This window comes from Pavona decussata, unplaced genomic scaffold (assembly GCF_977016875.1).
Source record: "Pavona decussata unplaced genomic scaffold, jaPavDecu1.1 SCAFFOLD_46, whole genome shotgun sequence".
In the NCBI taxonomy this organism is placed as follows: domain Eukaryota; kingdom Metazoa; phylum Cnidaria; class Anthozoa; order Scleractinia; family Agariciidae; genus Pavona; species Pavona decussata.
The window spans coordinates 1764551-1791261 of record NW_028145468.1 but is presented as its reverse complement, the minus strand read 5'-3'; the positions used below and the strand labels follow the sequence as shown (position 1 = coordinate 1791261).

The 26711-nt window shown below is 39.8% G+C and overlaps 1 protein-coding gene across 1 annotated transcript; it reads left to right on the top strand.

Moving 5' to 3' along the window:
• Window positions 1-762: 762 nt before the first annotated feature.
• On the top strand, window positions 763-22433 carry LOC146482417 (polycystin-1-like protein 2). The gene is made up of 18 exons (XM_085107122.1): window positions 763-868; window positions 978-1318; window positions 3903-4041; window positions 5016-5131; window positions 5817-5878; window positions 6621-6778; window positions 7805-8546; window positions 9191-9818; window positions 10671-10814; window positions 11458-11583; window positions 12424-12660; window positions 13267-13518; window positions 13987-14742; window positions 16008-16244; window positions 17128-17477; window positions 17807-18707; window positions 19378-19549; window positions 20141-22433. Exons 1-18 carry the CDS (start codon window positions 775-777, stop codon window positions 21976-21978), a joined length of 7293 nt encoding a protein of 2430 aa, XP_084963248.1. The 5' UTR covers window positions 763-774; the 3' UTR covers window positions 21979-22433.
• The last annotated feature ends 4278 nt before the right edge of the window (window positions 22434-26711 follow it).

The following is a 26711-nucleotide window of genomic DNA, read 5'->3' as shown; positions in this document are numbered from 1 at the left end:
TTACCGTAACATCTTCACGAAAAATATGTTTTGTTTTGGTGTCCTTTATGTTTCCAAAACAGTCGTAGCTATTTTTACATAGCTTTAATGACATACTTTCTGCATGACCAAACAAAACAGTAAAACTGGCAAAAATACGCACGAGTGTTAACGTTTTGCACATTGTTTGATTGAATTATAGCGCCCTTCATCGCCTGGGTTTTGGTGAAATCGTCGTATAAATACTGCTTTACTTTAATGCATTTCCCACAAAAATACAAACCATTGTTTATTAATTCCATTCCGACATCGGTGTATTACCAAATATGTTCAAGTTTATTTTATTTTATTTTATTTGTTGCTTTTTAATCAAAAGTATGGATTTAGCTTCTACTTAATTTAGTTAGTGATTAAGTTTTTTAAAGATTCTTAACACTTTTCACTTTTTTTGAAAACAAGTTGTAAATTTGGAAAATACTTTGATCAGAGATACTGAATGAAATCGTTAACTTCGCGAATTAGGTTGTAGGCAATTAAGAATTTTAACGCCAACAAAGAAAGGAATGTCTTAGAATGTTCTAGAGTTTAGAACTGAGTCTGTAATTGAAAGCTGCCTTTTGAGGTAAAGTGGGTTCGTTTTATGAGGAAAACATTTTTTCCAAAGTCAAAACAACGGATTTGTAACAGTCAATCATATCCCTTTAGAGTACAGCATGTCTGTGGCTAGTTTGATGTTTCTATTATTCATGCTGAGTCATTCATTTGTCTAAGTCGCAATCAAGGCACAGACGAAAAATGGTTGCTTTCAACATTTTGAGCTTGCTTCTCTTTTACAATTTCCTTCGATGCTGCAGTTTAGAAAACAAAACGTTGACTATCGATGTTACAGGTAACCGCTTTCCTCTGAAAATTTAACTGTCCATTATCGATTGAACAATCAGTCGATTTCGTTTCACTGTGATAACACGGGAACTTAACTTTCTTTTCTAAACTTTTAGCTAACTGCTTTGAGCCATTGGGAATTGCCGATGGAAGAATAAAAGACTACCAGCTTAGCGCCTCATCAGCTTTTAACAACGACTTCAAAACCTATGGTCCCCAGAGAGCGAGACTAAATATGACAAGCTGGCCTCCGGGATACCGTTCCGCGCCGGAAGACTCCGGGTCTGGTTGGTTTAAGGTAGATCTCGATCATATTACTGTGATAACTGGCATAGCGACGCAAGGATATGGTGATACATCAGTGAATGAGTGGTTGTTGAGTTACATGTTGCTGTACAGTGAAGGAGACCATGATCCCTTTTCGGGCTTCAAAGAGAAAGATGGTAATCAAGCTCAGGTATGTTCCATGCACTGTCTTAAATTTTAGTTATTAGGACTATTATTTTAAATTGACAAAAAGACGCCAAATTCTTCCGCTAGCATAAAAGTAATCGGGTTATCATAAATTCATCTTGTTGTATATTTTCCTAGCCTGTAAAAAAGTAGGGCACTAGACAAGGATTTAATTTTATTTTCAGACACAAAGTCAGCGGTATATTTGCAAGAAAACAGTGGCTCGTCAAGTTGAACTTTAATAATCAATATTGGGGACCTTAAGCAGAGGCGACGAAGCAAACGAAACGGAACTTAAATATTACATTTGTGTCTTTTAAATAAATTCGCGATGATTTCTCCTCATTTAGTTCGTGTAATGTGGCCGAACTGTCCAGAATCTAACGTCGTAGAGGCGGCTGCAAAGTTCAGAAAAAGGAAGGAAAACTAATCATTATACCTTGACGCTCTCTGTAAAACCTTTAATGTGGTCATTTCATGTTGTCGTTTTGCAAAGGTTGGCAAAGAAATGCACAAAAGTGTATAATACACGTGCAGAGCCAGTATTTTGATAAAGTGAAACCGTGTTGTTTTCTGTTCTTCTCGTTCCCAATGTCTAGTAACAATACTTAGTTTTGTGTGTCGAAGTTTGTCTTTAAGACACAGGAATTCTTATAGGACCTTACCAACTATCGGTTTTTATATATATAACTCCCTTAACCCATTAGTTTTCAGTCCATATAGAGAATATCCTTATGAAAGTAATATATTTACAGTGCCTCAGTCCATAGTTATGTTTCTCCTAGTTCATCTGTTTAAAAAGACGGTAAAAACAAAAGATTCCTACTGAATAGTAGAGACCATCTTATCTAATTTGTCTTAAACTCAACAGCGTTGGACGCAGTTGCGCTTTTTTCCTGGGCTTTACAAAATCAAACGATTTACAAATAGACATAGTTATGCTTATAAGGCTTAGTTCTTCCTGAAGAAGAATCAAGGTTTAAACATTGCCTTGCGACCTATCCGGCGGCTTTACAAAGAAATCACCTGCAGTGCGGGGTTTGCACCCGGTGCTGCGGTTTAATCAATAGACAGAGCATAACAAATGTGTAAAGTTGTGTTTCTCAAAGGTTCTGTTGTCTCGACTGAGGATGGCACAGTTTTCGCAACCTGACATTCAATTAACGCGAGCGCGAGAGAAATTTAACCAAAATCGCTCTTACTAGGGAGCAGCAAAAAGAGGACAAACTTCTGACAAGATTTGACATAATAAATTATGTATGAGCTTCAGTTGGTAGGTGTCCAAAACGTGACTTCTTTGTCAAATCGTGGGACCGTGTACGTTGCGGCTATTTGCTTTGGTTTTCTTTAGTGCCTTTTCTTAGTTTGTTTGTTTGTTTATTTTTTTGTTCGAGTGTTTACAGACTAACATTTTCATTCCGATCCAGTTAAGTGGCTACAAATGTGGCTACAAAATATGGTAATTGCGGGTATCCGAAAATGTCCCAAATGCTGCATATTAGATATCAAAGAAACATAATTTTCTTTTCTAAAGAAAACAAAGATTTCGGGACCCAATCTAATGAAAATTTAGCGAGTCGAGCGCGTGAACAATTACTCTGCGAAATCGCGCGAAATATCGCCAGATACTTAGCAGACCAGGCCGTAGGCCGAGTTGGCAAAAATCACAAGATTTTCCGCAAGATTGAGCAGGATAATTGTTTTATTTTTCAACATATAGATTTATCGATAACATAGGACAGTTTCATTGCAGAAAAGCTGGAGATGGTCTCTATTTGTTATGTACATTCTTATAGCTTAGTAACAGGTGAAGTGTTAAAATTAGAAATTGAAGTTAATTATTGAATAAGCGGAGACTAAGACAGTCTGTCTGGTGGTGCATACAAAATTTTTCTTGATATTTTATTTGCTTCCTAACTCAAGTTCTATTTCACAAAATTTCAATTAGAATGGGCCTTTAGACGTGATTACGATATCGCAAATTTCAGCGTTCCTTGGTCTTATTCTACTAAGTTATACAACTTCCACAAATGAGCTGAGGTATGCTTGAAAGAATTTCCCAGTCCAATCCCTGTCTCCCCTAGAATATGCCGGAGTGGAAGTGCATTAGAAATGACTGGCATCTGAATATCTTAATCTTCCGTTCTTCCATTGACCTTCATGTAAGAAGACCAAGCAAAATCAAACACTTTATATAAAGACAAACGTTTGAACATACAATCGTAGACTTAACTACCCTGCAGGTGTGTTTCATGACGTGGGAGGATGGGGGAGGGTGGAGTGGCCATTACAGTTCGTATGCATGTGACCTCGTTGCCGCCACTGCCAACAAAAGGTTTTCTCCTTGTAGCTTCCATTTGTTATGGTACATCATTATGGCGGCCACGCCATTCTTCTTTCTCAGATTTCTTGGGATTGCTTGCCTACGTTCCATGCTTCCTGTGTTTATAATTATGAGCGCAATGTACGCACGCCTCAAAATAGCATCGCTTTCTGAAGTGCGACAGCGCCTGGCAAATGCAAATTAGGATAATTTCTACACTATTAAGTCCTCACACTTCTCCACGATCTATACCTTTTTTCAACAGATGTTTATGGGAAACGTGGACAGTGATTCAATACAACTCAGTCATATGACTCTGCCAGCAAAAGCTCTTAGTGTTATGGTGATGCCTATCTTACAAAACAGCTTCGCTTTCAGAATGGAATTGTATGGCTGTCGGTCAGGTCAGTGAGACGGGGGTGCACCTTTCATAATAGGGGTTGGATATGTTCACTAGTGGTATCGTGGACCTGGCCCCGGTTGTTCAAAGAGCTAATAACTTTTTCCACTGGATAGGCCGCTATGTGGCAAATAAATTTGTGCAAGAATTTCCCTATAAGCCCTATAATTTGTGTATAGAGTAGAAGCGTACATGTCTAATTTAAGTATGGGATTGCGTGGAAAACTTGCCAGAAGCGTTGTTTGGAGTACATTTGCACCGCTGGATAGTGACTTATCCACTGGATAAAGTTATCCGCCCTTTGAACAACTGGGGCTAACCATGAAGGGCTAACCACCTGTCCCTTGAACAGCCTGCGTTACAGAAACCAACAGTGCATGGGCTATTGTGCCCAATGCTTCAGAATAGAGTGAAGGGCGAAAGAGAGAAGACCGGGATGTTTACCTAGACGGGGGAAGGTCGGGGTAAGTGGGATCGAATTCTGTTCTGTAATGATTCAATTTGTAAGACTTCGAATAAAAAAAGATTGACGAAATACGAGCGGGCATTAATAAACACACCCCTTATCAATGGAAGGTGTTGAATTGTGGCATGTATTTACTCGAAACCTTCCACCAAATTAACATCAAAGTACCCCTGCCTCTGACTTGGGTGGACGCTTAATCCTTGATCATAAGCTCCTCGTCAGGAATGGTAGTCGAGGATGTTCCATCTTGTGCAGGGGCATGGAGGGAGGGTTATAAAACAAACATTTATCAGGCAAATCTCATGGGCGAGACAATTTGAGATGAGACATGATGGTATTTTGTTTAATTTGCACGAGGCTTACGCTGCAAGCAAAACAGTACCGGTAAAGGTTTGAATCTTTTTCGTAGTTCTTTCTCATTCTTACTGAGTTGTAGATGTGCAACGAAACGGCAGCTTCAATAGTAAAAGATGGTAGTACTTCAATATATTTTACTGTTTTCCTTATTTCAGATTATTACTTTGTGGCGTGGTTGATGTTGGCTAAGACACCTTATACAGTTGACTCACTTGCACTTGAGAGCGATCATGATCATTCAATTAAAATGATAGCTGACGTACAACATGAGGTACCGACTTAAGAATCAAATTAGGCTCTGTTAACAACAAAGCTTAGACGACTTTATCTCGGGATGACTCTTCTAGTGCCTGTTTTCTTCTCGCGATAAAAAATATTTTCACCGAAGAGCAAAATCAAAATGATCACCCGCAAGCGTCTTTATTTACCTGGAATAAAAGAAAATATCACGTTTCCGTGGGCGTTTCATCCCGGGATGGGATTTTGTTCGTGTGCTGAAATTATAATAAACTCATTTCATCCACAATATCACAACTGTCCAGGGAGAAAATAATGACCAGGCTTCGGGATGAAAACTCGTTCGACCCTGGAGCCGAGACTCAAAATTCCTGAGATGAAATGGCTCATGTGAAAGGCCTAAGCCATCACAAGTGGAGACTGTGCTATTGCTTTTTAAGCATTACAAATTGTTAGGATTTTACAATCGTCCAAAAACCGATTGGACCAAGCGCCTCCTGATGACCCACTGACGCAGCACCGCAGTTTCTTTAGAAAGTAACCTCTTCATCCATCTGGCGACGATAGTAGAGTCTTCAATGCCTCATCGGCTACTATTACATAGTGTCTACCTTGGATTCCTTTGCCCTATTTTGAATTACTAAAGATTTTACTTCAATATTTATCAAAACGACCCAACATTTTGCTGATGTTTTGTCCTGATTTTTACTCAATATTAGGTTATTGATCTTCTCAAAGCCACTCCTGGGTTTCTGAGCACTCCGCGAGTGCAGCGTTTTAGGTAAGAGTGAAACACATACTAGCTCAAACCTCTAGAGATATAACTGTGAACAAGCAAGGTCTAGATATCTTTTGAGACAAACCTTCCTGGTGATAATTGGAATAATAATGGGAATTTACAGAGACATATCCACAGAATGGTTCTTCTTCCACTGTTCCTGATCGAATTGCAATTTGGAAATGTGAGTCCTGTTTATGGAGGGAGGAAAACCGGAGACTCGGAGAAAAACCCTCAGAGCAGGGACGGGAACCAACAACAAATTCAACCAACATATGACGTCAACAGTTTCATCGAATCTCTTTCTGCACAAAGAGGCTAAAAAGTCTTATAATTTTCCGCTCCCCCGAGAGAACTGCGACAAACATTGATGATTGTCGTTTCAAAGTTTGCATGTTGAGCAGTGCTTTTAGGTTTATACAGGCAGCTAATTTAACTCATCAAACCATGAAAATACAGCTTGATAAAATATTAAAGGGGTTAAAGGTTCCCCGCTATAAAGCAAACTCTTGTCTCTAATGTTGTGTCGACCCCAACTTACTTGTCATCAACTAAAATTCTATCAACCAATCGTTTGTCTTCTTCTTGTTCTTGTTCCTGTTCTTCTACTTCTCTTCCTTCTCCTTCTTGTTACCTTTTTTCTTCTTCATCATCATCAAATCTTCTTCTTTCGTTCGTTCGTTCGTTCTTTCTTTCTTTCTTTCTCTCGATTTTTCATCATTTATTGGCTTTTGTCCCTTTACAGTCCACAGGAATCCGAGAAGGACGGTGCCTTACTGACAGCTGAAGTCTTGATCGAATGCCTCCGAGAAAGTCAAACAAATGTTGTTACCAGGTTAAGGGACGAAATAGCGACTGGAACAACGATATTCAACTCCAAATATTTCGAAATACAATACACAGGTGAGCAAGCGTCTTCATTTTGAAAACACATTTACCAATATTGCGAGCAAGTTTCCTCATAGCTCAATCAGGCTTCGTAAAGTCTTGGCACTGGTGTCGCATTGGTGACAAAGTTGATGGCTTCGAATTTTGTACAAGTCTAGGTTTTAGACATTCTTTGTCACTGATTCCTCCAATCTTCAAATAGATTTCTCATCGCATCAGACGCCTCTAAAACATATTGTAGCATTGAAAGCCTAGCCCAATTTGGCAACATATGAAATACCAAGTCTTAATGTCGTTTCTTAAAAAATATCAAAATATATGACTTCATGAAATTCATACTTCGTTGTAACTGACGTTATTTTCTGGGATGCCCTTTAAGCCTAGGAGTGAAAAGGCCTGAGGTGCCGGAAAACTCTCGAAAGACGGGGAGATGGAACAAGTGATTCCACACTTTATATCGAAAAGACTCACCAGGAACCATCTGTCGCAAACTGTATCATTAAGATCAAACGTAGCATGATAGACTTGTTTAGCAACATCAGATTAGTTGAGAGCGAACGTATCTCATTGGTTAAAGCCTGGTTCTCATAAGGACTTAAGCATAAGCACAAACGCCCCTAAAGCAAGTGAGGGCACCTGCAACCTCGTTTTCTTGTGCTTATGCTTATGTCGCCGTTGTTACTAATGAGAACGGGGACGACATAAGTACAAGGGCAAGCACAAGGCAGTCAACTTTTTCATCCGTCATCTTGCTTAAGATTGGTTAAGCTAGATTGTGGGGAGCTGGTATCGAGAATTCCGTCAAGAAATGGTTTTTCGGCGTATGCATCTGCCCTTATGCTTATGTAGCTACTGTTCTCACTTGCTTGTCTTTATTCTTATGCCTTTGATGTCCTGGTGATAACCATCCTTAAACATTCAATGGAAGTTACTCCAGAAACTAGTCCACAACTGGAACCTCACTTGATTGTTCAGGCTGTTCCAGGTTGGTTATGAACTCGATTCCGCAAATTATAACAAATTATTGTCTTTTCATTTCAGCTGACCAGGCAGATCTTCTTGCAAATGTTTCCTTGAATCTAACCAAGAACTTATCTGGGGTAACCGAACTATTACCAGACGACAGTTTCATGGTTGAAGCAAACATATCTTTACGCAGCGGGGCTGTTAATTCTGCTTTGGAAAATTACGACTTCAAATGGGAGATTTCTTCTATTGATGAGGATACTGGCCAGTTCTTTCCCCTTGTTGTGCTCTCGGACAATGAAAGAAACATTTCAATTAGCTCAAGACATATGCCTGTGGGGCTTGCATTTGTCCGAGTATCTGTAACGCCAAAAGAAATGAGTGGACCAGTCAGTTACGACTTCGGCTTCATCAGAATTCTCCCTCGTCTTATGGTCACTGTCGATGGACCAGAAGTGGTATTGATAGGTGGTGGTTATATTCTGCTGAACTCTGTTGTTCATGGTAAACTGCAAGATTCCTTTGGAAACAAGGCTGAAACTGTCACATTTTCGTGGTCGTGTAAAGTTGAGAACTCGGTGTCATCTAATGTGACATTCCCACCAGAGACTTCCTTGGACAGAATCCGGGATAATACCACGGAATGTTTTGATCCTGGTATCTTAAAATCGACTAGAAAGCAAAGTCTGGTGTTTAATCCTGATTTGTTAATCTCAAAGAAGACTTACACATTCTACGTTTTGGTGTCCCAAGGAAGGAGATTTGTGACAGCATCTCACAAGATCCGAGTTGACACCAACATTTCACTCTCAATCAAGTAAGAGATCGTTAATCTTTCACAAAAATTAAATATCACTGGCCGGCGCAGTGGTCAAACGAACGTGGCGGGGTGGAATTCCAGCTGAAATGTTCCCCTAAATGTAGACAAACCACTAACGTACAAACCTGGAATACTTTTCCTGGAAAAGGAGGAGTTGACGTTTTGCGCTTAACCGCTGTTTAGAAGCGAATGAGGAAAAGGCAAAAGATCCAGTTTGGGAGTAGGGGGTCTGTTTCCCTTTGCGAGCCACATAACATTAACAAATCTTATATAGCGCATATACCATTGTAACCAGTATGCGTCTTACAACTGTATATAAAATTAAGACATTCTGTTTTGGCTTGTTTAAAAGGATTGTCTTTCAGTCTTGATTTAAACTTGTCCGAACTCTGACTAACTCGGATGTCTATCGATCGATAATAAATTCCACAATTATGACAAGGAAAAATTAAAAGACAATGCCCGTTACTCTTTAAGATTGAACGTTGAACGTTGCAGTGGAGTAGTGTCATATCAAGAAACTAGGAATCTGACCTAGGGCAGAAATTTCAAACCTAGAAATCTGAGGAGTACCTTACGGAGTGGGTGAAGGCTTGACGAGGTCTAATGCTTTTTAATCTTAGTACCTTTTTGTATGTTAGGTGTGTCGCAAACTGTGAACATAAGGTCAGTACAAGACGAAAACTGGTGCTCAGGACACAATGCAGAGGAATATCATGTTCTGCTCTTACAGTTTACCGTTGGTCTCTTTACATTCGCCTTGACAACGGCTCTCACCAATCATGGAGCGAGATTGATGATCTCGACAGTATAGCTCTGACATCACTGGACGGTCCCAATCTGGTGATAGGTGGTGAAGGCATTTCTAAAAACCAAAGCACTTTGTTGGGAAGCAGAACATACAAAATCCACATAGTCGCATGGTTAGATAAAGAAAATTTTGAATCCGAAAGCTATGTCTTCGACACTAATCAGCTGCCATACAAACAAGGAAATAATTCTGGTTGCTTTGTGGATCCTCAACAAGGAGAAGCCATAACCACCGAGTTTTCAATCAAGTGTGTTAATTGGACAGACACCGACTTGCCGCTCAGTTACCAGTTTTCGTACAAAACACGTTTTGGTATCGTGGTGTTTCACACAGGCTGGCAATCAAACGTCACAACCGATTTACCTTTAGGGGACAAGACAAACAACTACTCCCTTATTCTGCAGTTAGAGGTCACAGATTCATTGGGTGATTCTTCGGTAGAGTTCATCAGTGTCGAGGTAGCCTTTGCACCCTTACAAACGTAAAAACTAAATAACTAAGTGAAACACTATTTAAATTATTCAGAGCTAGCCCAGAAAAATGGATGTCAGAAATCGATAGTCACCAGAGATGGGCCTTTTTGTAACAGAGTAGCTGCCCAAGAAACAGAACGGTAAAGAATAAAGGTAGACCAATATTATAACGGGTTGATGAAAATAGTACTGTCACCCAGTGGAATCCGCCAGGTTAACTTTGGTCGACAGGTAGTTGTGTTGTGCAAATTAATTGTATCAATTTGTCTATAACAAAAGCCGTTTAAGAAAACTATTTTTATATTGTGAACGAAAGGTAATATTTGATATTGTATATTTATTTTATTTTAAATGATAGATATTTTCAGACAGTAACACAGGCATACTCGGAAATAGAAAATCCCAACTAGTAATCGGAGGTGAGGGGTTCGACTTCTGTTGGGAGAACTCTTATTTTCTTTTTCCGAGTATGCCTGTGTCCCTGACCGAAAAACTACACCTATTATATTACATTATTTTTCACATTTGTGCAAAAGATACAATGGAGAGCAAGTTAATGTTGCTTTAAGTACTTTATAGATCCTGGCAACCATTTTTGAATTTTATTTGCATCTTTTGACACCAAACGGTTGCAAAGATGATAGAAGCATAGCAATGGGTTCGATACCTGTTTGGGCTCCAAAGACTTTGTATTCCACGCTCTTCAAAACGTATAAAAAAGATGTTACCGCGATCGCGCAGTCTCTATGATTCCTGAGCAGTCTATGGTTTTAGTATCGATCGCAGCAACAATGTGGAAATAAGGCAAAAATGTGAGTGTTAAACGTTTTCTTTCAGGTAAGGCAACCCAAGCCTTCCAGTATGGAGGACTCTAAGAATAAGCTGGATAATCTCCTAGACTCTGGAAACGTCGAAAAGGCCATGCAAATGGCATTTGCTGTACTTTCTGCTGCTGATGGAGCAAGCGGTACTGCGAGCTCGGTTAGTAACCATTACAGTGTTCACAATTATCGTATAGGTACTGCGATTTACGCGATAACAATGATATGAATAGAACCGGGGTTACATTTGGGACTTGCCAGGGAGAACATCACTTACAAATTTAATTTAGTTTTTTTTTTTCTCGTGATTAACCCAACTCGTTCAATCTGTCAGGAGCTTAGTTTGTATAGTGACATCCCAGTAACCAAAGGAGGGCTTCCAAGTTGGACGTAGAGGACGAAAAATTCGCTGTGGTGTTACTTCCGTAAAACCTTAAATTTGATCATTTTATGTTGTAAGTGAGCAGACAACAGTACGTAAAATATCTGATACACGCGCCCAGTAACTTCGGTTTGCTCTTTAAAACTTTTGTTTTGTCGCGTTCTTGTTGTTATCACCGCTGCAGCTAAGTATAGTTATGTTGGGACAAGATGGTGGAACACTGTCGTTCTGACAATAAGGTAATGACAAGAACGACCGGTGAAAACTGGCTAGGAGAACCAGGAGAACTATATCATAGCAAAATGGATGAAGACGTGACCGAGGAGAAGGAGGAGGAGGAGGAGGAGAGGGGTGAAGGTGCAAGGGTGCACCCTTATTTGGAATTTTATGGCCCCTCCAAAACATTTTATGTTATTTTCAGTTTAAGAACGGACTCATCGACAAAATGGAGGGTGTTCAAGTCGGCAGTATGCAGCAGGCAACACTGGTAGTGGGAGTTCTTGCTATGGCTACAGATAACGACGAAGGATTATCAGATAATACACAGGTATTGAAGCACTGTTATAGCCGTGAAAATAAAAGGGAGGTATTCCGAAACAAACTTAATTAAGCATTTACCGAGTCTGTGTGATGCGTGTAAGCATTGCTGTCCACCGTATGACTTTGAATGTACGGTTTGCGGGATCCTGCAGGAATTACTCCGCCGCTAAATCCTCCAATGTCTCTTATTTATCGAAAAATAAAAGGTTTGTGTGTATTTAGTAAAAGTTTATTTGCTTTAAAAACAAGATCATTTTAATCAAAACAATGTAAGACCTGCGACAGTGAGAAAAGAGATGAAGCCATCTGAGGGCAGGACGTTTCAGTGTGAGTTCAAATATTTGTTATTTCAGATATTTCATTTTCAGTTCGGCTGATTTTGAAATCTTCATTGGCAATACAATCTCTTTCACTTCTTTGGAAGAATTTTCTTTTTTACAGTTAGATGGAAAGCTGACAAGGTTTCTATCAGCTGATAGTTTGTGAGGAGCGAAACCCCAATCCAACAATCAAATTTGTTGAAACCGAGAGTGAGCCAGGTACTCGATTTGGCCTAGGGTACAAACAGTGGGGTACAAATGAATGCTGTGCCGCTAGCACTTAGGACACTGACAAATGATGGATCGGAGAATTATAACCCCTTAAGCGTATATTAAAATGCTTAGTGAACCCAAGGAATTTCTGTTAAGCGTTAGCCTAGCTAATAAGGAAACAGGAGACCGCACGAGACAAAGAAATCACGACGGTCGAATCATAGCCAACAAAAACTGTTTGAAAAACACCGCAGTGAAATCGTCTGTCAAATAACATTTGTTTTCAGGGTGTCCATTTATTGTTTCATTGCTAGGACAAAGCCCTGAACATGTTAGGAAACGCCGTAAATTTCATCTCATCTCAAACGTCGAGTGGTTCTGTGGACTCAGACCTGGTACAGAGTATAGGTACAAGTCTTTTCAGTGGTATTGGTAACGTGTTGAACGCAGCATCCACTAAGGCTGGGCCCGACAGTGACGAAGCAGAGGCAAAGGAAGAAGATGAGATGAAGAAAGTTGATAAAGATGACAGCAAAGCCGCGAAGGAAAAGGTGAGTATAGGATTGTATCTAGGTACAAAAATGACAAATTAAATGAAAAGATGTACACTGATAGACAGCGAAAACTGCGCATTGCTACCTTCCAATTAAACCACCAAGACTCAACATTTGTAACCATGCACTTGTACTCCATGGCAAACACGATCACGGAAAAGTAGTTCTAATACCTTTTTTTCATTCACAGATAAGATAAACTTAGAAACACATTGCCTGACCCCTTGATTCTGGGATGTGTTGTCTTATCCCAGAAATTTTGCCCACCCTCACCCCTCAGTTACTCTATAGGGAGAACTAGTGGAAGTCCTGGAGAACTTGCAGACATACTCAGAACGAATCAAACCGAAGGTAGCAATAGATGCTTACGGAAATATTAAAGGCAGAATTCAAATTATATCCCATGCATGCGAAACGTAATCTATAACCCAGGAGGTTATACGTATTTAGATGAATATTTCATGGTCATGCATCATCACGCTTGTAATTCAGAATTAGGGACGATAGACGTGAAAGAAAAGGAAAATGAAAATAGCGTGATGAACACATTAGTTCTGTATCAACACAGTGACAAATAAATACTGCCTCTCTTAATATTAACAGAGCAAACAAAGGGCAAAAAATGCGGTAAATATGGTTTCTCAAGTGGGTGACAGTCTCCTTGCTACCAAAGTAGTTGGTGAGAAGCCCACTACCTTCAAGACAAAGTCCCTAGATGTTCTATTAGATCGCCAAAGGAGCTCCGACATGGGAGGCAAGAAGCTTGGAGATGGCCCCAGCGGGGTGGCCCTACCGTCAGCTAACTCGCTGTTTTCCGGCCAAGGAGAAGGACCACCTGAAGCTGTTGATTCACAGGTACATTACGTCAATTACCACGATTTCTGGAGAAAAGGTTTAGGCAAGGTTCGACGAAGCAACCTTGACAAAACCCTCGGGAAATGACGAGGAGCGAAAATAAACTCAACTCACATATTTACCACTGACCTTGGTGGATTTGAACCCTCAGTTACACTGGTGAGAAAAGAACGAACTCATCATAATTCCACGCCTGTTCCTACCAAGAGGATCCTCAATGACTTATTTAGATTCTGCTAACCTTTAGACAAATGGTTAAAAATCGACCCTTTTTATTCCAGACCATACTTGTCCGGGCATACTTTACCTAAGTGATAATGGCATTCACGAAAGAGACTTAAAGCCACATGAACACTATGACCGCAGCCAGTAAAATAATAAAACTAGTTCAACAAAGCCCTAAGCAGTTTCCGTAACCTGCTGTATTTCTATTTCCATTAATTATTATTATTTTTTTTTTTTAAATAGATGCTGTCATTTAATAAGAATCCGTTTACATGGGACAAAAGTGCGGAAACAGTCAAGTCATCTGTGCTCGACTTCAAGTTAAAGGCCAGTGGAGGAAAGACGATAAACATTTCAGGATTGCGAGAGCCAATTGAACTTTTCATTCCTCTTTCTGCCAAAGCGGATGAACCCGAGAAAAGCAACACGTCTGGCCCAAGCTTATTTCTAAAACCTAGCGATGGGACATCTAATCTTCGCTTCCATAGATTTACGGTTTCGTCCCCCGATGTACTGGTATCAATAAAAATAAAACCCGAGTTTGGAAAAATGGTTCACGTTTTTGTTAACTACGAAACTAAGCCGACGCCTCAAAATAACGTCTTCAGCACAACCATTCCCAACTTATCATCTTGTACAAATACAACTCTGAATTCCTCGGAAAGCTACAACTGTTCATCGGATCCTTACGTCTTCACATTTTCAAGCCTCGTATCTGGTAAAACAGGCATTCACTTCCTTGGCATTAGATACATTATGGACAAGACCGAGACCGATTCAAAAGTGCGAACGAAACGATCGTGCAACCCATTCCGTAGGAGGGGGAAAAGGTTCTGCGTGGATGTAAAGGACGCCCCAACAACTCCTGCGCCAACCCCTAAGATTATTGTACCTACATTCAACTTTTCAACTGATGTGAATTACACTTTAAGCATTTCGGTAAGCGGGTGCTTGTATTGGTCAGAATCCAAAGAAAAGTGGACAGGTGAAGGATGCCGGGTAAGTAAGCGTTTGGTATGACTATAATCTACTTATGTAAACCATTTGAATTGTGTAAGGATTTAAAGCAATTCATTCCATATCATCCCGGCATTAATCTGAATGGCCAGTAACGAGGGGACCATATAAATGCTATTAGTATAAATCTACTAGTGTTCTATCACGAACGCCGCTCTCTGATTGGCTAAGCTACTCGCTATCTATTCTGTGATAGATAGTGAGTAGCGGTTTTCAACAAAATGGTGGCCGCTTCGTCGCGTTTTCGAAGTGTCTGCGATGAGGAAATATATAATTTACTTGTTTAGTTTTGAACGACTAGGAGATTTATACTAAAACCGACTAGGAGATTTATACTAAAACAATTGGATTATTCGCTCTCGATTTCTATGCGTGATAGTTCGATTCTTCGCCCTCATTAACTATCACGCGATAGAAATCTCGAGCTCATAATCTAATTGTTAAAAAGACGTCATTGCGGTTGGAATAAAGGTCGAATTTTATGGTTCTCGAACGACAACAAACATGTGTTCACTGAATGCCTTATCGAAATGGACATTAAAACCAGAGTTTTACGTACAGGAAAGAAAAGAGTTACAACCTTTTGAGAAAGGATAAGCAATTTAAGAAAAAAAATAGAAAAGCTTAAGGTATCTGCACCACCAAAATTAAATCATTTTAAACCAAAAATGGTGCTTCTAAATGATCCAGAGTAATGCAGATTCTGTACAAAAAGATTCATCAAAACATTTTTGAATTCACCTGTGCTCCTTACGTCGGACACCCTATAGGCATTCTTGTGTGTTGATCTTGAGACACAAAAATGCATATTTTTGCTTAAATATGATTGGAATCTGTTTCTGTTTGGTTGGGGCAATAGCTTTCACTGTTGTTACATCCTAAAGTTTCCGGAGTTAAAAAATCTCATTTTTAAAACAAACCATAGTCAGAGGAAGGTCCTTGTCAACAGCTTCAGTGTCTGTATGGTGACACACTCGAGGATCTCGTTGACATACTTAAAAATCAGAAACCTGTTTCATTAAACTGAACAATACCAGGAAGGAAGTATTGCATGCTCATGTAATAGCTTTAATTGAAATGGTCACCATAATATAATTCACACACTTGCAATGGCTTTCCCTGAATAGTCACACTTTAGGGTTTCATTCACTGTCAGTTGGTTAGAGCGCTCTTTCTGACAAGCAGCTTCTTCCGAAAGGTACCGCTCAAGGAGCTTTACCTATATATAATCGTATATTATTTTACAGGTCGGGCCAAAAACAACTTCCAAGCAGTTACAATGTCTCTGCACTCACCTTTCTGCGTTTGGAGGTGATTTCTTCGTGGCTCCAAACCCCATCGATTTTGACAAAGTGTTTGCAGCATTTGGCAACCTAGCCGAAACAGGGAACTTTGTGGTGTTGTCCACAGTATGTGTTATCCTGGGATTGTATGTTATAGCGCTTGTGTTTGCCCGTAGAGAAGACAAGCAAGATGAATTGAGGGTAAGTATGAAATCTATGTTTCTAATGGAAATAAATAGTGGCGCACCTCGTTGCAGGGTTCAGGGGGCGTGGACCTCGACGAACTCAAAAAAGGACACGTTAAGAGCAAAGTACAGCGCACACAAAATCTAACAGTTAACCCGTAAATAAAGGAGTCTTAAAGGCGCTGGTTAAGACTTGTCTTGGTACATTGTAATTGGTTCCTGTCGTTGATATTGACGTGGAGATTGAGTTTAATTGTCTAAAAGCGCGGAAAACTGATTTGTTAAATTAACGGATAGTTAAACTTCGATAGACCATAGAACTGGGCCCAGTTACTCGAAGCCCGATTAAGCTAATCTTGGGAACTTTAATTCGGGTTTAGGCTGCGTTCGAGTGACCCTGTTCCGTAAAAGGAATATCTACAGTGGTTACAAGAAACCACTCATAAGAGGTTTCAGGAGTTATTGGAACGCAAAGTGGCTCTTAAATTTTCTTGCATCAGCGAAAGTTTGCAGATACGTACATCTTTCTTAATTTACCCAAAAGAGAGATCTAACAGTTATTTTCCGCTTATTCTTATCTCAGAATACGGTCAATGGAACGCGACCTTAATTACCAGTCAATAAAGATTCTTCCAAAATATTTCATCCCTCAGTTTTAAATTAGACTTTTTTTCACTGTTAGTTTACAGTACAATCAGCTTCTGAAAACGATTTTAACGATCGAGATGAACACCTCGGTTAACTTTTAATCGGGCCGATTAGCGTTAATCGGCTTTCGAACAACCGGGCCCTGGAGTTCTAAGCTATGAAACCGTCGCTTAAGCGGTTGTTGTATCAAGGTTACAGTAACTATAGTTTAGTCAGATTCTCCGTTTTAATATTTTGTACTGTTTTTCCAGGTTGTGGCAAACGTCAATCTCAACGAAAATGAAGGAGACAATAAATATCTTGTTTCTATACAAACTGGAATGTGGAGAGGAAACGGAACCTCTGCCAATGTGGGCTTAGCTATTTATGGTAGCGATGGCAGCACGGATGATATGTCTCTAACTGATCCTCAGCTGGAAAAAATCTTCTTTTCTAGAGGAAGTATCAATAATTTTACACTGCACCTACAAGAGCCACTTGGATCACTGGAGAAAATCCGTGTTTGGCATGATAACAGCGGAAGAAATCCGTCTTGGTTTCTGATGCAAGTGATCATCGTAGATGTTACTACAGCAGAAAAGACGCATTTTATTGCTAATAGGTAATTTTTTCAGTCCCTTTCAGTGACAAAACAGCCTGCCAAGGTGAAAGTGAAAGTGCCAAAGACAAGCTATGCTCACACATTCCGCACAATGTTGAGTCTTTTGTCCGGATCCTAAGAAGTTCAGGGCCATCTAGAAGAAAGCAGCACTTTTTTGGGACAGTAGGATGGCCCTGAGAAGATGATCTTAATCAAAAAGCGCTGCTTTCTTCTAGACGACCCAGAACTTCTAAAGCTCTACATGACCTACACAACATCTTGTGCAGCAAAAAAGTAGAATGTTTTCCAGTTCAGACTGTGATTACTGTCCTCGTTCTGTTTCCTTTAAGGTGGATCGCAGTGGAGAAGGAAGACGGAAAATTGGAACTTGAGCTGCCCGTTGCTGACAAGAAGCAGCTTTCAGGATTCAAGAACCTGTTCTACTCCAGAACGGCTACCAGTCTTGGAGAGAAACATCTCTGGCTGTCCGTGTTCACCAGACCACCGCATAATCCTTTCACGCGTGCGCAGCGACTTGCATGCTGCATTTCAATCTTGTTTGCGGCCATGGTAACGAATGCCATGTTTTATAATTTCGGCACACCACCCGGTGACGCAATGCAGATAGGGCCGTTAAAAATCAGCCTCACGCAGATCAAAATTGGAATCCAAAGCAGCATAGTCGCTATTCCTGTCAACGTGTTAGTCGTTACCATCTTCCGAAATTTAAAGTCCCGCGGTGAGGAGGATGACGGAGACACTAAAAGCAAAGGATGCTTGCCACATTGGTTTGTCTTCGTCGCTTGGTTCGTCTGTACCATGGCTACATTGACCGCGGCTGCGTTTATCGTGTTTTACAGCCTAATGTGGGGCGCAGAGACCTCCAATGAATGGCTTGTTTCCGTAATGGTGTCCTTCTTTCAAGACGTGATTGTGATGCAGCCTTTAAAAGTCCTGGTAGTGGCCTCCATCTTGTCTGTGTTAATCAAAAAACCACCGCAGCAGGAAAAAGTTATGGGCGAGTCAGTGTCAGGGGGCAAAGGGGGCGGCGTAGTTCTTCTCGATGAGAGGGAACGTGAGAGAGCACGCAAATTTCGCAGCAGTCTTGTTCAAGTTGGTCGTAAGGTCTTGGAGTTCGTACTTTTTGGGATGTTTATTCTTCTCATGATGGTGGTCTGTTACAGCAACAGAGGCGTGGAGCGATTTACAGTCAATCAATCCATGATAGACTTGTTTCAATCGTTTTCCAGTGTACGTTTTTTTCTATTGATATCTGAGCGTTTTCTCAATGATTCCAAAGGGATTATCGGTGATTATTCTGACCTTCGCTATCGTTTTGATCTCCTAGCCTTAGCTTTTCCATCTCTGACATCCCTAAGCCTTCACCGTTTCCCTGGCGGCAAACCGTAGGGTAAACGTAATGATATACTGAGGGTAATTTACGTCGGAGTACCATCCCATCTGGGAAGGTGTGATAATAATTCATGTACCGACTTCATGGGGCTGCATAATGGCCGGCGTGTGACTTGGTCGTAAGGCAATTAGCAAACTACAATTAACAATTCTTCTAGCTCATGCTAGGTGCCAACCTCTAGGTCAACCTCAAAACAAAGGTCTTGAAACTTACCACTTACCATTGATTCGACCATAATCTCGTTCTTAATTTGAAAACTTGCTGCTGAAAGGAACTGAATTCTTGTACATCGACAAAATGCGTCCTACAGCTGTTCAAATAAATCTTCTTAACAGGTAATAGATGAAATAATTATAACATTCTGTAATTCTAAAAAAGGCTGCCCATTCCCTTCATGTCGATTTGTGAACACCTCAAAACCGAACGAATCATAGAAAAGTAAAATCATACGTTTGAAAGTAAAGAAATTATTTTAGAAAATATCTTTTCTTTAATCTCTATGTCTAGATTAAAAACATTCCCTCTTTCTGGAAATGGACGAAAAAAGTTCTTGTGCCCAGAGTCTATGACGTCGACTGGTACAATGGCCGCCCCTTTGAATACGAGGAGGGGTTCCTCAGTAATCGCGCAGCATTCTTAGTCGGGATGCCCAGAATGCGACAGTTAAGAGTTAAACCAGGTAGGTGCTGGAGGAAGATTATTCAATCATCCTTTCTAACCTAGTTCCTCCCTTAACAAGCAACGTAAATTTCATATACAGACACAACTGAGCATTATGTTTCATTTGGACAGGCTTCAGACTCCTTGTGCGACATTATAAACTCTTTCACTAGACGGTCACATATATTTCATTTAATGAAGGTTTGACGAGTGTCACCGAACAGACCTTGTTTCTTTTTACAATGGGTAACGTTACATTCAAAAGTCTTGACAACTTTTGCCATCAAGATTTTTAATACGACCATGTTCATGTAATTTCGTCTTTGTGAGTCATGGGAGTAATAGAACAACGAGTACAAAAATTAATAACGTGCCTTTCTCTTCTCCTTTTTTGCCACAATGTAATTTATCAGATCACTAAAGATACCGATTTAAATATTCTTGCCAAGTTCTAGGAAGTTTGTTACAAATGATTCTCTTCAAATATATACAAGATGCCAAATTACCAGCAAGGTGAAGTCTCAATACATTTGGTAAGATGGTCACTCTAAATGAATTAAAACTCTCAGCATCATGTCTTAAGCTTCTATTTCCTATGTTTCCTCAACAGAAAACTGTTCAATAATGGCGAACGAGCCTACCCTGGCTAGAAAATTCTCCAGATGTCTTCCATTCTACACAACAAAGGTAGAGTACGTGTCTCCATACAATAGACCAGGTTGGAATCCTGTCCAAAATGCTACCGTCTTTTACAATGACTTCGAACTTGAAAAGGAGTGCCCTCGACCATGGCGATACCGCGCACCGGAAGATCTTAATATGAGATCCTTTGGAGGTGTGATGGCCACGTTTATCGGAGGAGGCTACATTGCAGATCTTGGATACAATTCACATTCGGCAATGAGGGTCACCAAAGTGTTAGAAGATGATGTGTGGATAGATGACCGAACAGTTGCTGTTTTCGTGGAATTTACCATTTTTGAGCCCTCGAGTTCACTATTTTCTTCAATCAAACTTCTGTTTGAAAGATCTCCTATTGGAGCATCACTAGCAACGGTTGCGATCAAGACCCTCTCACTGTATGCCTCACCAGATCCCGATTCTAGATCGCTCTTCCAAATCTGCCAGCTTCTGCTAATGATCATGATTATCGTGTTTATATTTGCCGAGATTGGAAAGCTTCGTCGTGAGAAACTCTCCTACTTTAAACAATTGTGGAACTGGCTGGAACTTCTACAGCTTTCCAGCACCATATGCGCGTTGGTGTTCTTCTTTCTGAAGGAGTCAAAAACGAGCCAGTTTGTGAAGACACTTCAAGGAAATCCCTTCAAGACATCGAGCATCGACAGCATCGAGTTTATGTCCGATCTCGAGACATACCTGCTATCCTTTGTTATATTTATTGTCACAGTAAAGTTTCTGCGACTGATCAAGTTCAACCGCCATGTTTGTCAAGTTCTGGGTACATTACAAAGATCTGCAATGCAAGTTCTTTCTTTCATGATTGTCTTTGTCACCATTTTATTGGCCTACACACAAGTTGGCTTTCTTGTGTTTTCATCCGATGTCGATTCTTACAGGTCCTTCTACAGTTCCTTGCGAGCCATGTTGCTTTTGCTGTTTGGAGGAGACATGCATTTCCATGAATTGCGGTCAACTAGCAGGATCATGGCACCAGCTTTTTTATTTAGTTATCTGTTCACAATGTTCATGGTTCTTTTAAACATGTTCCTCGCCATCTTGAATGACTCTTACTATGAAGTCAAGAATGTTGATCAAGGAGAAGCTTTCGCTGATGCTGAACTGGGAGCATTCATGGTAGACTATGCAAAACAAAAGATCAGCACCTTCAAAGATGAAACTTTTGAACTAATAGAAGGTACAGTTGTCAGCATTTTGAGGTTCTTAAAGAACGACAAAGAAAAGGACAACAAGGATGATTTAGAGTCCGCGAAGAACGACAAAGGACACGACAACAAAGACAATTCAGAGTCTTCGAGTGAGAATGCCAAACTGGCCTCCTTCGACTCCATTGGGGAAATTGAGAGCGATGACGACAATGATTACAAAGAAACAGCCCGTTTGGTAAGGTTCAAGTCCTTGAGCAGCATGGATGAATGTGAAAGCATGTCGCTTACTGATCTTAAAGAAAGTATTGTGCAGATTGGGCGAGAGATGCGCCAATCTCTGACACCTGTCAAACCCGTCGTGAGCAAAACATCAAGATACCACCACCCAGCGCCGTATGACTTCAAAAGGGCTTTGGCGTGGCTTGAGGAAGACGACGAAACCTTAAATTTTCACTGGCGTTCGTCTTACTTTTCTGCGTCCGGAAGTTATCTTGAAGACATTTGGAAGAAAGATCGTCGAAGATTCCAGATATGGCGTCGCCACCAAGGCGGGCACAGGACATACCAGCACGTTCGTGAGAACGAGGACTGGCTTTAGATAACATAAACATTTCAACTCGGATTGTGTGATAAACTAATCATATGAATACAACAGAAGAGTCGTTTAATTTGTTTTTTCAATGGAATGTTTGCCATTAAAGATAACAAGCTGCGGATAACTCAAACATTCAGTTTGTATATATACTTACGAAATTATATTTAACCATGACAACAAACTCACGGCTGAAGTAATTATATTAAACATTCGTAACTTGAAGACGTGCTCGTTACCTTTAGTTTGTTTTATTACCGCCAGCCAAAGTTACAATTTTACTCAAATTTAGTCGGATTTGTTACACAAACTTGCAAAGTTATACGTGCCCAATACTTGTTCCTATTTGGAAAATAACCCTGAGGGGCTACAAGAGATAAATTAGTCCCAGCGTGACTGGCAGAACCGTTACATGTTTAAGTTTAAACAATAATAATACAAACAGGATAATGACAGGTCAATAAACCTAACTCATTGGTATTACATATCTCATTAAATGCGCTTATCATGTCTATTTTAAAAAAGGGGGCAGTAGATGTATTATTGGCCATAAGTCCTTGAAATAGCATCCACTCAGACCAATAATTCGTCTGGATTCCGGCTTTTATGCCTCGGGCCCGTCTGTATATATACAATCCACAAGACGCATCAGGCGTACCTATGTTGTTTTCTTATCTTTCAGGATCACCCAAGGAGAAATTAGTCAAATTACTTAAAAGCATTTCTCATTTGCTTCCAGATGGTTTGAGGGGATATTTATTGAGGCAGTTTGAAACTCAGTCAGATTCTTTAGCTGTATGTTAAGTTCTACTCGCCTAAACGTTAGGAACGATATCTTATTACCCGAATTTGTTTTCCTGAGCATCTGCAAAATATGTTATTCAGGTGTGGACAGAATCCGTCTCTCCCCCCCCCTTCCCCCTCCCCAGTCTAGATAGGGTTATTAAAGAAGATGTTTGCACTTATAATTTTAGGACGACAAACTCTTAGGACGTTTTTTCTTGAAACTTTATGGACATAACATCTGTTTACACTCTGGAACGATAAATCAGTTGCTGAAAAGATTCCCGTAAAGAATGTTGAGTTTGAGCACAAGACAACTACACAGCATACATTGGTACCCCGCCTTACGACCACCTCGTTATTTTGACCACTTTTTTGTGCCCTGAAAACATTGAAATTCCATTCATTTCAAATAGTTGAGCAGGAAAGCGATAAGTTTAAGCGATGGATTAAGGAAAGCATATGTATTAGATCGAACACTCCTACTATGAACAGGGACGAGGGAGCCTATAAGCTTTCTCCCATATGGACACAAGTGATCTCCACCCCCAAACCAGGGGGGGAGGGAGCGTCTACAGAGTGACTTTGCGCATTTATCGTAATAATTAACACCTTCAGTAGCCTATTTAAGGCTTCTGACACTTTTCGTGTTTTTCAAGTTTTGATAAAGATGGCTGACAGTCATCGAAACTGTCAGCATCAATAAGACATTAAGACTGGCTATGATTTAAGAACATTTAAATCGATTCATTTCCTTAGTTTTTCAAGCTCGTTAATCCGACCACCTCGTTATCACGACCACATTTTCTCGTCCCAAAGGTGGTCGTATATATCAACGGTGTTCCGCTGTACTTTGAGTAAAAACAAACAGAACAATGTGCAGAGTGAGCAAATGTCGGTTTGCATAAGGTCGAATGCGTAATTTTAATAGAAAAATATCTTTTTAAAAAATGGACAAGCACTTTGAGTTTGTAGCAAGACATGCATGTTTCGATCGTTCATCGATCATCATCAGTTGTGAGTTCGTTTACAGTTGTTATTCGAATTTATACTAGCAATGGCGTAACATCTTTTTAAGTTAACAGCCCAATAGGCACACGGTTAAAAAAAGTGAAAGCATTTAATTGTAAAAACTGATCGGCTTAAGAGTCGAAGAGGGCACAAACAATTGTTACTTACTGTATTTGACTGGACCGAAAATGCGATGTATAGCTAGAATAAGCCTAACAAATTACCTGCTGTCGAACAATAAATGAACTACGTCTACCTGTCACTAGTAATTCGTCCATTTGTTCATGAGCTAAAACGACAAAGAAAGAGGCAGGAAATTTTGCCGCCGGCGGCGATGGCTACGGAAGGGCACGTTTGTATTTGACGGTTCTTCGGCTCTCGGTTGCATGTCATCAATGTTAGCAAGTAAATTCGTTTACCGATTTTTCCTCAACTAACTAACTAACTAACTAACTAACTAACTAACTAACTAACTAACTAACTAACTAACTAACTAACTAACTAACTAATTAAGTAAGTAAGTAACTAACTAACTAACTAACTAACTACAAAAAAAAATTGGTACCCACCAAACCCCAAAATAGATGGTGGCCTCTGACAGAGACGCGCCTCGCCAAGATATCAACAGGTAATGTTGCTTTTATATTCTCGGTAGGTCCCTTAACATCAGTTAAGTTTGAGTGCTTTTGAACTGAGATGGACCACTAAATCGTTCGAACTTTTGAATGAGTAACAGTATTCTATTTCCTAACACTCCCATTCATACTCAGTTGAAATAGAGGTATGGAAATAATGATTGACCAGCGGCCTACTGAAGCCAAGCTGGAACAGCTTGGCTTAGGGAGGGGCAGTAGCGGTGCGACCCGAGCGATGGGGTGGGAGGGTGGGCCGTTCCCTTACCCTTGTTCCGCTGGAAAAACTGAGTGTGAGTGGAGTTGACAGTCCGCTCGCTATTCATGACACTGCTCTTACATAATCATTACGTAATCATCACGAAGATATTCTCATTTGGCCAAACTAGCCGCATTGTTGGAGCATATTTCAAATTTACATATGATTAGGAGTGTTATGAATAGCCTCTTATTATTCGAGAAACGGTCAAACATTATTTAAGTTCTGATCTCTTTTTTTATCTAACCATGCAGAAATTACATTTAAACTATGAATTTTAACGTGATGTAACGCAAGATTGAAACGAATGATAAGAATGAAAGCCTCGAAACCTAAAATGTTTGAGTTGTTTTCTTATCTTTGCTAATAACAATTGACAGCCTAATGGTGGCTTGACGCCTCGGCAGGGATTTCTTTGGGGGTTTTGGTATAAATTTTCCTTTTATAGCTATTTGAAAAGCGTTGTTGTCCAAGTGCATGCGTTAAGCACGGATGACGCGAAACGTTTCAGTATTACACGATAAAGCCTTAAGATAAGGATTAAATCCGTTTATTAACTTTCTATGACGCAAGAAATGCGGTTTTCCTTTTTTTTTTGTTTTGGAACAAATTTAGGTGAGAATAATTATTTTCAAATAAAAAATAAATTCAATGCGTTCTTTATGTATACTGCCAACTAATGCTAAAAAATAGAGGATATTACATGGCCGCGTGGAGATACGAAATTTCTCTTCAAGTGCATGTTGAAAAATATTTCACGAGTGAGCGCAGCGAACGAGTGAAATATTTTTCATTACGAGAAGAGAAATTTCGTATCTCCAAGCGGCCATGTAATATTCTATTATAGAAACACCAATGAAATACCAAACCATTTTATTTTCGCTGCGAAAGGCGCGATTTATTATGTAACCATAGTAACAGTGTTATTTTCACGTGTGAAGATAACGTGTTATCTTCACGTGTGAAGATATCACGTTTTCGCGCGAAAGCTCACCTGGTATTTCACTGGTGTTTATATAATAATATGGGCTTTTTTTGCATCCTGGCTATTACAAAAGCTTCCTTTTCTTTTTAATCTCGCTCATTTTGGAAAACGAGAAAAGCAAATGCAAGATGCAAATTCTCCTTTATCTCTCCATGGTTCGCTTCCCATCACTTGACGCACCCAAGTCTTTAAAAGAGTAAAAAAAAAAAAAACACATACACACACACAAAATAACCGGCTTCCTTTTACGTTTCTCAGACAGCTAAATGACCTTTCCTTCGCACGCCTTCTTACGTAACAGCAGCAACTGACAAAATTTGCTCACTGGAAAGAAATTTTGAAAGGTTGCTTGAAATTATAAAATCACTCGAATATTCATTTTATTTTCCTTTTTTTTTTTATTGACTGGTCCGACCGACTAAAAGGAGCGATGGAAAACGGCTTCCTTTTAAGTTCCTCTGACAGCTAAATGACCTTTCCTTCGCACGCCTTCTTACGTAATAGCAGCAAGTGACAAAATTTGCTCACTGGGAAGATATTTTGAAAGGTTACTTGAAATTATAAAATCACTCGAATATTCATTTTATTTTCCTTTTTTTTTAACTGACTGGTTCGACCGACTAAAAGGAGCGATGGAAAATGTACAATTTACCAGATGAAATTAAAAATTCAGGTTGATTTTCATGAATTATAATAAAACAATATTAACGTTTTTGTTTGTCTGCTTAATTTACGGAAGTTTGTTCAAACGAAGGCCCAGCATTGCTTCTTATTGTCCAAACGGTTTGCATTGGCTAAACATTTTTTTCTCATGACCATCCACTGATCCACTCTCTTGATTTCCCTTTTCTCTATCTTGCGATCGATTTTAAGATTTATTGGACCCATAAAGTAAACGTTTGCGAGTACTTCGAGCATAAATGCACAATTTTTCATTGAACACATTTTCGTGTTGTTTTCTACGCACGTTTTTAAGCTCTTACTGTTGTGTTGTTGGTACTTCCTGAATCCGCAACCTTTTCAACCAATAATGCTATTCTTCGGCTTGACGCACTGTTTTAAAGCATTT